General features: G+C 37.9%; 2 protein-coding genes across 8 annotated transcripts in view; both read right to left on the bottom strand.

Annotated features, from left to right (window-relative positions):
* Window positions 1-1,010: 1,010 nt before the first annotated feature.
* On the bottom strand, window positions 1,011-1,818 carry LOC6544165. The gene has a single exon (XM_001973730.3). It carries the CDS (start codon window positions 1,734-1,736, stop codon window positions 1,116-1,118), a length of 621 nt encoding a protein of 206 aa, XP_001973766.1. The 5' UTR covers window positions 1,737-1,818; the 3' UTR covers window positions 1,011-1,115.
* An 8,346-nt stretch (window positions 1,819-10,164) lies between these two features.
* LOC6544164 (calcium-transporting ATPase type 2C member 1) overlaps window positions 10,165-15,200 on the bottom strand; it is a 33,230-nt gene continuing 28,194 nt past the window's right edge. For 6 of the 7 annotated variants that reach the window (XM_001973729.3, XM_026978126.1, XM_026978128.1 and 3 more), the window contains 2 exons: window positions 11,769-12,084; window positions 10,246-11,716 (listed from right to left, as the gene is read on the bottom strand). In XM_001973729.3, the coding sequence (XP_001973765.2) occupies window positions 11,017-11,716; window positions 11,769-12,084 (1,016 nt within the window). In that variant the 3' untranslated portion in view covers window positions 10,246-11,016. Of the gene's footprint in view, window positions 10,199-10,245; window positions 11,717-11,768; window positions 12,085-15,200 lie in introns of those variants that run through there. The other variant, XR_003407745.1, reaches the window with a different exon arrangement.

Here is a 15,200-nt window from a genome sequence, read left to right as displayed (position 1 = left end):
GTATACTCAAGTCTGGGCAACTATTTAAAGACAATTCACGTTTAATTCCATTTTTCGGAGCAACCAAAACCAAAAATTAAATTTAAGCCAAATGTATAAGCATCATTTTTTACATAAAAATTAAGTAATAATACAAGTAAATACTCTAGGTCTTTAAAATAAGCAGAAATTGAATGAACGAAAAGAGGACATCCAAAATCGACAAGCAACTTTGAGCATGAACGAAAAGTAAAAGTTTGGAAGGAAAGCGAAAAGTGAATAATCAAAATTCACCGTCATGAAAATAAAAACTACTAACTCCAAAAGTAAGCTAAAATTCAAAATTATAATTGTTATAAGCAAATAAAGCACAATATATGCAAACATATATCCAGACCATTCATTACACCAGCCAAACTATACGTAATCCCTAAGATTACACATACAAAAAGAAACACCATGGGACACGCAACTACCACCAAATTACACACCAACATTCTCCACCCCACACTCAGACCCACACAACTTCCATTGGTTTAGATCTTAAGCATCATTTTAAACTTAATCGTCAGCCAAAAAAAGAAGAAAAATACAAAAAGAATCCTATCATGGCAGTCCAAAATTAATCGAACTCACAAAAATAAATAAGATTTTAAGGCAAGCAAATATTACCGCGTCAAAAATTAAATATTTAAGCAAGTAAACTTATGCAAAATCTTGCGTCGTCTAGTTTAATGTCGTAAATTTTACTTTTTGTAATAATTAATTAACATTTAAATATATATTCTGTAACAAGCGAAAGAAAATGGTAAACGCAAAGTATTGTAAACATCTATTGACTTACTGATTTCGAAAAGAAAGAAGAAACCAATTTATAATAGCTCACCAAATATGAAAATGGTAAAATCAATGCTACGGCGAGTGCAACCAAAAAAATCAAAGAATTTCTGGCATCCAAAATATAGAACTACTAAAATACGAACCCATATTATTATACAAGAAAATGATTTGAAATAAATTGAATCTTGTAATATAGGGAAACGCGTTTCTTTGGGATCACACTTGCAATTTTTAATTGGGACATTTCTAGATGCCCATACCCATACTTTTCTGAGCAGAAAAGGTAGTTCCGGCAGCTAGCACGTCAAGTCGAACTTTACGACTCCGTCGTAGTCTGGACCGAATTCAAAGATTGGCTTTTTTTCCAATGGGCGGTTAAAGCTGGAGGAGTAGGTGGTCTGCATGTTGCTGATCTCTTCCAGAATTTTGTCGCACTTGAACCGAAAGAGGTAGTTGTGAGTCTTCGTCAGATTTCCGAAGGCCTGCAGTCTGTCCACGTCCGCCGGCTGCTTCGGAGGACCGCTTTTGTCCTTTTCCCGGTTCGCGTGAATAAGACGCAGTCGAGGAATCTCCTGGAACTCCAGGGTGTTGGTGGTAGTGAAGTTCCTTTTGAGCAGCTCATCGTCCACCAGGTTCAAGCACGATCGCCTATTCCTTATAAAGTTATGGTAAGCCAACTTGCGATGATCCACGAACAAGGGTACAGTCTCGGCGCCAACGAAGGGTGCAGTGGTGTAGGTGTCCTGGCAGAGCGACCTATGGAGCTCGCAGCCGCTCACCCGGAGTCCTGGCAGGATGGCATTGCTCTGCTCCTCCACTGCGTAGCGGCGCTCCGCCCAGTTGCCTATCAGCACCTCCTTGCCGTAAGGCGGCGAGGCCATATCGTCCGCCAAGGAATTTTGGCTTTTGCCAATCATCTCTCGCCAATGTGAAAAAGGCTAAAACAAACAATGTTACTACCTTATGTACAAGGTCGACTAGTATATGTAACTACTTCAAAAGTCTCGGCCTTCTAAGCTTACCACTAATTTTGGATTTGGCTCTTGCGAAAGATGAACCTATCCCTATCAACAGATAAAGTGTAAGAAACTTTAAAAAATACATCGACTATTTGATACTCAACTAGCGCAACGTGGACCTTTGTTGGCAATGGCAACAAAAGATAAAAGAACTTAAAAAATACAAATTTTAAATAAAATAATAAATTCTGGCCGAGTCAGTTTTGGGCGGACTGTAGCCGTGCAAATTCCTTTGAATCGGCAAGCTTTGTAGCTTGTAAAGTAAACAATATAGCGACGTTCAAATTGGTTAATGATCTTGGTTAGAAATATATGTACATTATAGGGTCATTCCTTCTACCTCTTTCACACTTCTCATATAATCTTGTGTACTCTAACGAACCCTCATTTGCACACATCCGACAGAAATAAACTAAAAAAACATTATTTTGTCGCTCTTTGAAAAATGGCATTTTGTGATGGTCATTTTGTTTGCTGTGGGAATTAATTTTTGTTCCAGGCAACCTGGATCTCCTGTCACATACTTTCAAATGAAATACGAATACCCTAATAACATGTATATAAGTATTGTTTATCGTAAAATGTAAATCATTCATTCTGTAAGTTTGTATGTTGTGTTTAAGCACTCCAATCTATTAAATTAAATGAAATCGTCCCCTTCGCTGACGTTGCAGCTAAAAACTAAAAATATTGTGAGTCATTTTCCCCAAAATATTAGAATATTCGTAGTTTAATGTTTAAACTTAGTAGACTGCATGGGTCAATTCCAAAAGAAAAACTCAACAATTTCCATCTTGCCTTCATCGTGACACTGTTTCTAATGAGTCTGAATTGCAAACTTATTTGCCATAGTTTTCTAACTATGTATTTGTTTATTAGCTTCCACAGTACCTCGTCCTAACTATGTATTTATGCCTAATAAACAAGGATGATGTTTTTAAAAATCCTCAAGCAATTCAGTTTTCCTCCGTTCCGTACCGAACGTGTAAAAATTGTGCAAGTGCGTTGTTACACATCACTTCCCCATTCTTTAACAATTTCCCTTCATAAACAAGGAAATAAGTGAAATGAACCTACCTTAGAATCACATAACTTAGTGCCGTTTTACTGCGAAATTATGTGCACAAGCACAGGACGGCTCCATGGGTTCATAAGAACATCAACTTTTGGAATTCCGGTCATATTAACAAGGAAATTCAATCTCAAACTAGTTCATATAAATGAATGTTGAGATGTTTATAAACGACCATAAACGTTTCACTTTGGATGCATCAATTCCGTAACAGATTTGCAGATTTATTTAACTACTATTTAAGCTTTGACGATCACCTTGTTAGTAAGGCAAAGAGGCTTATTGGAGTCGTTGAAGGCTGGTCAAAGGATCCCTACATCATGAAACACATATATATTTATTTTGTTCTACCAATTCTTGAATACTACTCGTGTGGATGGTCAGCTCAATACGCAGAATATAGGACGTAACTTTTCTTTTCTTTTTCTTTTCTTGAAAATAGAAAAGCGAATTTTAAGGTCTACGATCCATTTCGACTGTCATGTTACTTACTGAACTGTAATTTGTCTTGTTTTTCGTGCTCTGTTAATTCTAATTTAACTAATATTTTAATATATTCAATATTTTAACATTTTTTAAAAATCTGAGCGTGGCCGGTTTTGCAGTTTTGTGGGCGTTCCTGGCAAAGTTCTGAAACAAACTTGCATTGCGTCCACTTTTCAGAATCTGCATTCTTAATCTCAACCTAGTCTACTCTACCAGTAACGGGTAAAAATAATTTTCATTCGGACGGAGATATGGGTTATATTAGCAAAAAGATCGCAATTATAAAACTAATAAATTATTATTTTATGTTTCATAAAAGCAAATCGGAAGCAATGAATCCAAAAAGCTTCGGGTTTGCGACGCTATCTAGTCCACATTTACGTTCGTAGTTCTCCTTTCGTAATTTCGTATAGAAAAACCACTCAATACTTCAAAATTTTCTTAAGGAATCAGTCATGATCATTGGTTTTGGAAGTTCGTTGGTGCTCGGATATTGGATATCGAATTATAGTCCATATTAGTAAAAACTCGTCGTTGGATTCTGTTTGACGTCATCAAAAGAAGATGACTGTCTGTAGGTATGTAAGTCATTGTTATTAATCTTAAAAGTATTGTATAGAAAAAGTATATGCCTCTTTCGCGGAAGAACTAGTTGAAGAATTTAAATAAATATAGCGAGACGCGTCTCGTTGATGGCTTTCGTTACTATCTAGTGACCTAGAGGTATGCAACATTTTTCTACCGTGTTGCTTGAGTGCTGTTACTTATGGAAACAGCAAAAACGTTATAGTAAAACGTTATAGTAGATTGGTTGAGTAGTTCAACTTCTGCAATCGATACGAACGGGTATGCCCCTCTTGTGTTCTCCCAAGTAAAAAATCAGCCAAAGTAAGTTTTAACCGATCGAAACAATAAGTTTGGTCCACTATCAACCGATAAGAAAAAAAAACAATGCTTTGATATGAAAGCGCTGCTTTAACTGTTTGCACATGGGACACACGGCCAAGTTTTGCAAGAACCCATAATCATGCCTCAAGTGGAGTCCTAACTCACATATCGATTTAGAAAAGGGTGAAATTCCAAGTTGTATCAACTGCCGAGGAGGCGAATACCCCAACGCATATCATCTTTCGGGAGACAGAAAATGCCCTGTACTTAAAACTAACCAAGAAAACTTAAGCTTTTCAAACCACCATAATATTCATAAAAATCGAATTTTATAACTCCCATCAACTACTCTATACCAGTAAAAATAACAGCAACAGTTTCGGCGGATCAACCCTCCTTATACATAACTATATAACTTACAACGAAATCCCCTTAAACTCAGACTTCGGCGCAGTCGGGGCCAACATCCAGTCCAAAACCAAATTTAATTTAATCTCCTATCCCCTCAACCCTTCAATTTTAATAACTTAACCAGCGTCCTTGACTTTCCTGACTCACAAGCACTAGTGACTTTAACAGCTTGCATCCGTATTGCGGCTCACCGAAAGAGATCTTTTGGGGCAGGACTATAGCCAAATACTTAGACCGTTCGAACTATATCCTTCTGAACGACAAATCTCCAACAACATATACACACACATACACCTTTGCCTCGGCTAATATCGCTCCTGAAATCAACTGGGAAGTACTATATGATCTTCACGGCAGCGACCTCTTTCCTATACTAATGTTCATGTTTCAAATCTCAACCTCAGCTACGTTTACCTCAAAATCCTCATTCAGATTGGAATCTCTACAGAGATAATCTAAGTTTTAATAGGCTTATAACTCAAACACTAACATTAAGCAAGAGGCAGCCATTATAAAAAAGATAATACTCCAAAGTGCGCACCTGTACATTCCACAAAACACCGCCTTTACGTGCTGTTTCCTGGCGAAACTGAAAAGATCGATTAGAGAAGACAAGAAAGCATCTTTGCTACAGTTTACCTCAAATATCAACCATTTTTCAAACCCAACCAATACATGGTCACATGTTTCGGCTTAGTCCCCCAGAAAACCATCCATTTTATAAACAATCCCACACCTACAATAGAACCGAACTTGATTGCAAATTCTCTTGGCCAAACTTGGTCAGATGAAGCCGGCGATCACAACTCCTCGCCAACATTCCGACCTAGCAAAGAACTTGTCGCAACCCCAAGTTGTATCCCCACCAATATCGCACTTGAAATTGAAAAAGATATACATTGAATTCTCTTCCTTAACTCCTCCCTTAACTCCTTGAAAGGCAACCTACCAGGCCCCGATCGCATAACTTATTCAATGAGCATAAGTTGTCCCATCTCCTTCAAATTCCGAATAACTAGATAATAAAATATGAGTGAATAGAATAAAAAGAGGCAAATCTGTACCTGACAGTCTACTGTACTTAGACCAGCTAGGATCCAGATCCATTGCCCTCCGGAAACACCTCTCTATCACTTCTCTAGATTTCACAAAGGCTTTCTACAAAATTGGTATACATACAGGTTTAAGTCAACTACATTCAAGTAGGCAGGTATGATCAACTACGTCAAAAACTGTATGACAAACAAAAAATAATAGTTAAAAATGGCAAACATCTATCCAATTCCTTCCCTCAAAACTATGACATCCCTCAAGGCTCCCCAATTTCAGTTTCTTTATTCCTTTTAACAACAACTCCCTTAACAACGTTATCTCTATCTCAACACAAGTTTAATTCTGTGCCTATGCCGATGAGTTCCATCTATCGAACATAATAAAAACAAAAACCCCAAAACTAAATCCTTTTACCAAATTGACGATTGGTGCGACCACTCTGGCGAAGTCTCTTCAAAAGACAAGTGTCAAATCCTCCACATCTGCAGCAAACATAACTGCATTGCACAAATTATCACAGGCCAATCCAATATCCCAACACCAGGAACCCTCAATTTCCAAGACCTCACAATCAACCATAAATAAATTATACTATACAATACAATACTAACTCCTCATCCCTCATCCAAATTATTAAATCAAGTATCATCTTCAAAATACTTGTAGGCTACTGTCTTCCAAGCACCCAAATCTCATCTCAATCAGCTAAAAACTACGCTTAATTCAGCAAACAACCTACTATTAGAAGCCAACATAAGCACTATCGAAAATAAGAGAGACTTCCTAACCGGTAAACTATCCAAAAACTCTTCCAATCCATGGGCACCCCAATAAAGGAACTTATTAATTCACAGAAAAGTAATCACAGATTCCCCAGCACAATAGATCATATGATCCAACTCTCAAAAAATAACTCCCTTCCATATCTCCCAATCACAACCATAAACAAACCCTGAACCATAAACAAAACAATGCAAAACACCTAACAAAATACAACAAAAACTGTACAACTCCAATAGTATTTCTCCAACTCTTTGAAGCCCTTAGATCAACCGATCCCAGATTTAATCCCTTTATCCCCAACACTCCCCAAAAATACTCCCTTGACTAGGAGGGAGCAAATCATTATAACAAGACTTAGATTAGGTCACACCAATTTTACGAACGCCCATTATCTAGACCAATCCAAATGTAATCCCACACGTAATCTGCTTCAGCCCCTCGCTTACCACCCAACGCACCCAGGCCTTTCAGAACCTAAGTCCCATCCTAGCAATTTCAAGCCCTATCCACGACAATGCCAAAATGGTACTAAAATTCCTTACCGAAACCCAAATATTAAATAAAATATAAAATTCAATCGTTAAAAGATACAGCTTCAGCAATGTAAATACAATTATGTTAATAATATCAATTAGTTTAAGAAAATAAGTTAAATCAACAGTTGTAATCATAGATTCTAGCTGAAGGCCTACAGCTGTTGTTGCTCATTCCTATTGTTAGCCTGTAATTTGTAATTACTTGTTTGCATTTAATAATAATAAAAATAATAATAATGTGCAGCCAGGAAAATACGCCTGTTGGAAACGCTTCCTTTTTAACAAATCTAGTCTATCCTTGCACTTTACGAGTAATAGGTATGAGATAGGAACTTTAAAAATGACGAAAAAGAAAGCCGGTTCCCATTTCACCTAACGAAAAGCTCAGTCTGCTGTGGACGCTGTAGCTGTATTGAGGAAGTCAGTAAAGGAACGAGAAAATATAAATATTAGTAAGATCTTATCAAGTGTTAAAAAGTTAGAATTTATCGCTTTAAGAGCGGTAGGGAGTCAGGATTAGAGATAACAAGATAAAGTCTATTTTAGTCGGAACATAATACTCTGTAGGGGTCATGAAAAACTCATAGTTTGATTTCACTTTATTATTTTTTTGCCTATTTTAATCGATTTGCCGAGACAATTGTGAAATTTCTTGTTCGCAATCCCCAGAGCTGAGAACGGGTATTTTATAGTCAAACTTCTGCAATAAATTAGATATTCCAAAATAAATTTGCAAACACATTAACAGCACATTTATCAAGCTACAGAATGCTACCTACAAGAATGCGCATTTCTGTCCCCCAAATTTTAGTCAAGGCCACCAACAGCTCCAACTTTCTATTTATTAAGTTATTTAATTCATTAAGGTCTTCCTATACAACTCCTTTAGTTTTAGCGATACAGTGATAGTTCACCAATTTACCAATAGTAAACCAATTTCACCAATTCTAAAAAAATAGTAGACAATGAGATCAAAAAATATGTACTACATAAAGTTTATTATATTCAGTAAATACTTGTTTCGCGATATTCCGCAGATTAATTATAAATATATGGTTACCATGCATAATTCATTTATGCCTAAGATCTTGCCACAATATTGTTATATTTATAAAATGATATACACTTATAGGGGATTGCTTTAGTAAAACACAACGATGAAAGTTCAATTTAGTTTATGTCATTTCTGGGGCAAAGTTCTTATTTTTCTCGAAATATGTATGAATGTATGCTTGCATTACTCTTGGTATTTATCTATTTTATTATAGCTTAAATTTAATAGCACAGATAGTTATAGTTAATTTTTATAGGTTAAGCGTTTTGTAGAAAAGGATCTTAAGAACTCGTACCTTTGCCATCAGTTGTACACGTCCTTTCACCAAACTATTTAAACTATATTAGTATATGTTGAAATTGGGCAACATATTTTTTTGAGCTCCTAAAGTAGGCGGTCTAGAAACTTACATACATATATTTTAATAGACGATCAATGAATATTTCTGTGGTTAATAACTCGTTTAGTACCATCATTCATTCTAAGTCGAACTTCGGACTTTGCTTACACAAAACATTGAGTAGAGATTAGTTTAAATTCCATAAATTAATGTATACCTGTTTTGACTAATATATTCATGTTATTTGGTGCAATTTATTTATTCCTCCAGACATTCATATTTCTTACTCTATATTAATATGCTTAATTTTCTAATTATTGTTACCATTGTGGATGAGATGTGAGTGATCGTGTGTGGGTCTGTGTGTCTCTGGTTTTCTGCTTATGTACTTTTAGTATGATTTAATGCGCTGGTATTCAATTGCTTGCTCTGTTAAACGAGCTTCCTTCATTAAATATTTTTACTGTTTTTTTTGCATCTTTTTTTATTTTCAAGTTTTTTTTTTTAATTTTTTTTTGCCGTGATATATGAGTGCGTTTTTGTCGAGCGTAAGCTGATCATAATGTGTGCGATCAAATTAATTTTTTTATGATTGGTCCTTTAAATGCGATCAGCGGTGTGAAAGTAAATTGCGTTTGACAGTTTGAAGTGTGTAAAAAATGTTGACATAGTAAGCTCGTTGGGATAAAAATAAGAGAGAACGCTTTATTCGAATTCCTCGACCTTTAGATACCTGTTACTCAACTAGTGGGAGTACAAGGGAATTATTTCAAAATTGTTTCGATAAAATTTCGATCAAATTTGTCTAGCAACGTAATAAAAATAAAATTCTAGTACAAATTTTGGAAGGTAAAGCTTTTATGCGATTTGTGGGCGTGGCCTTATCGATAGATGTGCGTGGGAACGTGTGGCAGCTTTTATAGCTGCGGTGATTTCTACGTTCATACGGACATAAGAACGGACAGACATGGCAAGAGTCGGCTAGTGATCTTGATCAAGAATATATAGGTATACTTTAAAAGGGTTAATATTTCACGAATCAAGTATTGCCTTTTACTCTACGGATAACGGGTATAAAAACATGGACAGATTGTGATATGCTTGCAGTGCAACAGTGAACTCTTTGTTGGTATGATATGAATTATGTCAATGATATTTGAGAAGTGATAGTAGTGATAATATAAGGTTTAGACAAGTGTTGGTAATCTACAGAATTTTTTGTTCAAATTTTATTAAGAGATTATTGAGATGCTTACTTTTGATTACAATCTGTCATCTTTGGATAAGCTATACTTGTAAATTGTTGGTGCTTAAATATCAATTTAATTGCAAAAGCATCAAATCAACGCCCACAAAGTATAGGGAAATTATAGCGTTTTTGATTACGCACAAAAATCTTTTGTCGATCTCGACTCTCCATTTAATGTTAATTTGGAGATGACTTTGTCAAAATTTGTTTTTCTTTTTATAGCACGCTAGAGTTTTGATTTGCCTCAATTTTACACAAATTGAATGCTTGCTTTTCAAATACCGAATAAATTATTGATCAATAATACCAAAAAAAACCATGTTTTACTCCACTACGCCTCGCTTAGCTTTGTCCATTTCATGCCTTTTTTGACTCGCAACCGTTTCTTTTTTATGTATGTTGACTGTGACCCAGTGGTATTGCATTTTCCTGGTGAACATACTCGGATCGTAGTGAGTGTTCACTGGATGTATAATCCGGTTGCTTCGCTGTGGGGAAAAATACGTAAGATCTTTGAAAATCAAAATCATAAATTAAATGTTACAATTTCTTTACAGTTTATGTTTTATTTTTCAAAATTGAAATAATTGGTTCCACAAGTTGAGATGCAAATAAACATAAATTAAAAATTTGCGTTCTGCACACTAGTGGGATGATCTGGTTTATGTGCTTAAAATAATATCACATTAAACTGTTTTTGCCGACCTTTATAGATTATTAAACACTTCGTATTGACACAAATTGCGCGTTGAGCATTAGAAACTAGAGAAGCATTTGGAGATAAAATGGAAATTAAAGGGTAAAGAAAAAGTTGTTTTGCAGCCTATTGGAGAACAAATAAATTGTATGCGTAATATGTATAATTGTAATAATTGCATGCTTTCTTTTAAATACGTGAGCATGTGTGAATAAATGGATCACAAAAAAGAATAGTACTGCTGCATACATAATAAACACATCAAAATTAAACCAAACTCTTTGCCACTTATAAAACAATGCAAAAATTACAGAGACCTCAGAACAAACCTGGAAACTTAGTTTAAATCTATGAAAATCCCTGCTGCGCAATCTGGTTGAAAACCCACAATGACAATTAAATGTTTCTTAACTGGTCAAGTCAAATGTAAAATTAAACACACACATCCTTGCTCCATTGCTCTTGTTTCGGCTTTTGCAGCTCTCTGACTATACTTCGCCGCGCTCCTCGCTTGTTTTGGCATAGTTTTACTTTTTTTATGGATTTTTTTGTTAGTTATTTAATTTACTCGGCTTTGGGGTGCAAATCTTCTCTAGCGCTTGCGTTTTGTCATACAAAATCCAGCTCGGAGCGGGTGCTGTACATCTTGCGCTCCATGGTACGCTCGAACCATTTTTTTATCTCTGAAACAACCAGCACGGAGGAGGTTAGGGAGACCAGGAAGAATATGTCATAAGGCGTAAGTGCTTCCGTCTGGAAAACCATTTGCAGCGGCGGAAAGTAGACAACCAGCATTTGACCAATGATCGAGAAGGCGACGGCCAGCAAGAACATCCGATTGGTAGTGAGTCCGATGGTGAATACACTTTTTGTCTGCGAGCGGCAAGACAGGGCATTAAACATGTCGAAAAACACGAAGCAAGTGAAGGTCATTGTTGTGTCCCGTTTGGTCTTTCCCAGCGTCCCGTCGGCCATCTCGCGCTGGAACACCCACAGCGTGCCCAGTACAATTATGCTGGCACTAAGCAGAACGTTCACCACCACAGACTTTGTGATCATCGGCTGTTTCACGTTCCGCGGCTTTTGTTTGAGGACATCGTGGTCGACGGGCTCCACACCCAGAGACTGTGCGGGCGGACCGTCCATTATGATGTTGATCCACAAAATCTGCATTGCATTCAGCGGGTTGGCAATGTCCATCAGAGTAGCCAGGGCAATCAGGGCCAGGGCAGCGATTGATGTGCTTAGCTGAAAGCGCACGAAGTTTCGAATGTTGTAGAAGATGCCCTTGCCCTCCTCGATGGCGGCGCTGCGGGGAAAGAAAATTAGGAAAAACTCAGCTGATTAAGTAATCCGCTTACATTATGGTGTGGAAATCGTCATTGACCAGAATCATATCAGCCGCCTCTTTACACACATCCGTCCCGTTCTTGCCCATGGCTATGCCGATGTCCGCCTTCTTCAGAGCCACCCCGTCGTTCACTCCGTCGCCAGTCATGCCGACTATGTTGCCACTGCGCTGCAAGGACTTGACTATCTCCAGTTTGTGGCGTGGCGATACGCGGTAGAAGACGCTCACGTTGTTGGCTACCTTGTCCAGTTGGTGCTCGTTCATTTGATCCATTTCCTGACCGGAAAGCGTCTGGTGGTGGATTGTATCGATACCGATGAGATTCGCTGCGAGTAAAAAACAAATCGTGTTTAAGAAGGCAGGCTAATATGAAGTGCCCTGCATTATCCAAACGAAACTGTGCTAAAGCAGAGTGTTAGGTGAACCATCACAACCACTTCCCTTTGTCCTTGAGCCCACTTCTAATGCCTTGCACCCCTGCACATACCTGGCACTGGAGCCAGACTCTGTTGTGCCAAGGCAGTCAAGTAAATCTTCTTTCATTACATTTTCCAAGCAATTTGTCGAGCAACAGGCTGAAGCGCTGCACACTGGTGCCCCCACCTGCCACTGGCCAGGCTAGGAGTCGCGTGTGTCGGCACAGCTTGAAGCCGTCGACTTGGATCTTAATCCCCGAAGAGTTCAAAAACAATTGTTAATTTGTTGGGTGTGCAGGCAGCGAGTTGTTTGCTCCTCGAAAATTCAATTGAAGCCCAAGCAATAAAGTTGAAAAACTTAAGCAGGAACGACCTACTTCCCGCTCCCTTTGTGCCGATACCATTTCCCGCCTCCATTCTTTTTGCACTCGAGCGCGTTTATGAAGTGCGCTCAATGGGTGGCAGCTGTTGGAGACAGGAACAACAATAGCATCGGCAGAACTTCTGCGAAAAGTCGCGTCGCTATTTTTCATTATGGCGCCCGCATATTTGTCCTGCCCAGAACCGAGCTCCTTGCCTGTCCTATCCCAGTGCTCGTCGTGTTTGTGCAAAATTTTAGCCAGAGTGCACTGAAGTAAATAATAACAATCTGCAACAAAAGCAACAGGGTGTGTCCAACGCAAGGATGCGCGGTAAAATGAGCAAAGGGATGCGTAATTAAAACGTATTCAGCGTCTCTGTATACCTATTCGCCCGTCCCAAACAATTAAAAGAAGCCCGTCGCCCTCCGGAGGTGGCCATCTTCAGGGAAGCCGTCTGCCCACCACTTCCATCTTTTTCAATCCTCCGTACGACTGCTTTAAGCTTGCAGTAGCAGTTTGTCTCCCTAATGCCCCGTGGGAGGAGCCGGTAGTCCACTCCAAAGTGCATCCTTTCTCTACCAAGCTGTGTTTCACTGGACTTGTGAAATGGGCACACGCATTTGTTATACATTGTACTAGTCTGTCAGTCAGTTCATAGGAACTATAGATCCAACTGGGTTTTGTGTGATATTCACAGAACAAATCTATTAATTATAATGCCAACAATTTGTCTCTGAATTACGGTTCTGTCAAATAAAACGTGAGTATGTTATACATAATAATAATAAAAAATACGATTCTGAGACTTGTCGATTTTCGTTCTTAGAGGTAGTATAAAATCAAGGAAAACAAAAAAACTATCAGATACCCTTTACTCAGCCACCCCCACTAGAAACGAGAAAGATCAACAATCTTTTTGGCATATCAATAGAACAATAAAATAACAATAAAATTAAAACAAATCGTTATTTGGAAAGACAAATAATAAAATGAAATTTAAGAAGACCAATACCAAATTGTGAAAATATTAACACATTTTTCCATGTTGTCGTGGCAGTCGGAATGCCAAGTCAAATGGGTTCCGGATTATCCCTCCACAACCCCATAAGCATATTATTTTGTCTCCTAAGCCATGCAAAAATTTCACCCTTCGGTTTTGGGCAAGCTCTCGATAGGTGTATCCACTCGTTCACTTTTATAGACAACATATTTTTACTCAACAAGTTGGTTACTTGGTTTTCAGCCGGCTTATCAGAACATGTTTTGGGCATTGCATGTGATGCAAAAATGTTGAGCCACAAACCGCAAGCCAAAGGCGGATTAGGAGCAATCGTGGGTGCAACCGGCTCAAAAGTTGCTGGAAAGTTTATAAAATGGCAAGCGCCTAAACTGTGAAACAAGCATTTTGAGACCCACTCGAAACCCCAGCCCTCCACAAGAAAACTTCGCACGGCACAGAGTGAGAAGGAGCTCGGAGTGGAGTTGGCGTCCAAAATCATAGCAAATTTGTGCCCAATATTTGAAAAAAGCAAGCATACGTTGCCGAGTAAAAACATATTTGGTAATTTAAGGCATCGTATGGGTCGCCAAACAACAGTAAGGAAAGTTTTCCTTGCCAGTGTCGTTTGCATTTTCACTTCCAAGCTGAAGGAGCATCAATCCAATCATTGTTCAGCCAGTTCATGTACGTGACGACTTCATTCGGCTGGTTGCAGACTTTGTTTCCGCTTTCTTTCCTTCAACTCGTGGAAATGGCCATTATAAATACCGGCGAAAAACACTCGCAATCAACATGCAGGATTATTTGGCCGAGTACAGACTGCATTTTCAAACGCACTTCGCTAATTGGAAAGAAGTTTGTCGTGCTATGGAAATTTAGACTGATTAATGTGAGCATACGAAAAATTAGGGACAAGTTTTCCCATGTTTTAAGAGAAAAAAAGTTGAATATGGATGTCAGTATTCATGGGAAGTCATCCCTTATGCATATATTTTTTGTATCTTAATCAGCAAGCTAATTGCTTAAAACAGGCCACAGCATTGAAATAAAACAAAGCCTGCCAATTTCATCATTAGTCTTCCAGTATTTCAGGGATAAGTCGATGCAATTAGAAACAATTGTCTGACCAAACACAAGTTCATTAATTCGAAAATAAGAGGCTACAGCCGAAAGTAGAATAAGAAGGCCGTGCTTAAAATTAAATGTTGGCAAAATAAATATCAATGTAATGTAAAGAGTATTAGATAAATACCGTACCTAATTAGAGGTACAACATTCTGTGGGTTGGTTTGACATCAAAATGGAATACAATGGCTTAAAAGACATTCTAGTTTAAAGGATTCTATGAGTCTATATTTTTTCATAGGTTATCGGGATAGTCAGTTCCTAATAAGATTGCTGAGCTATATTTGAAAAGAAATTTAATTAATTTGAATACCATTTAAGGTAAAAACTGACACAAATTGTTCCCTTTAAGGACTAAGCAATACTGCTTTCACAAAGATAGGGAGCAGAAACAGGAAAGAAATGGAAATGGCAAGCAATGGAGTTGATTCAATGTACAAGCTTCAATCTTTAGATACTTCAAACAAATTTCAGGGACGGTGCCAGCGTCCTGCCCGCCACAAATGCGCATATCATGGCCACGATGCAGACGATGCTGG

This window comes from Drosophila erecta, unplaced genomic scaffold (genome assembly GCF_003286155.1).
Source record: "Drosophila erecta strain 14021-0224.00,06,07 unplaced genomic scaffold, DereRS2 tig00000021-arrow-pilon, whole genome shotgun sequence".
Classification (NCBI taxonomy): Eukaryota; Metazoa; Arthropoda; class Insecta; order Diptera; family Drosophilidae; genus Drosophila; species Drosophila erecta.
The sequence above is the reverse complement of the archived record's forward strand: the minus strand, read 5'-3'. Positions and strand labels throughout refer to the sequence as shown.

Bases quoted from the DNA above. Each gene is read 5' to 3' on its own strand.
- LOC6544165 (XM_001973730.3), bottom strand. From the start codon at position 1,736: ATGATTGGCAAAAGCCAAAATTCCTTGGCGGACGATATGGCCTCGCCG.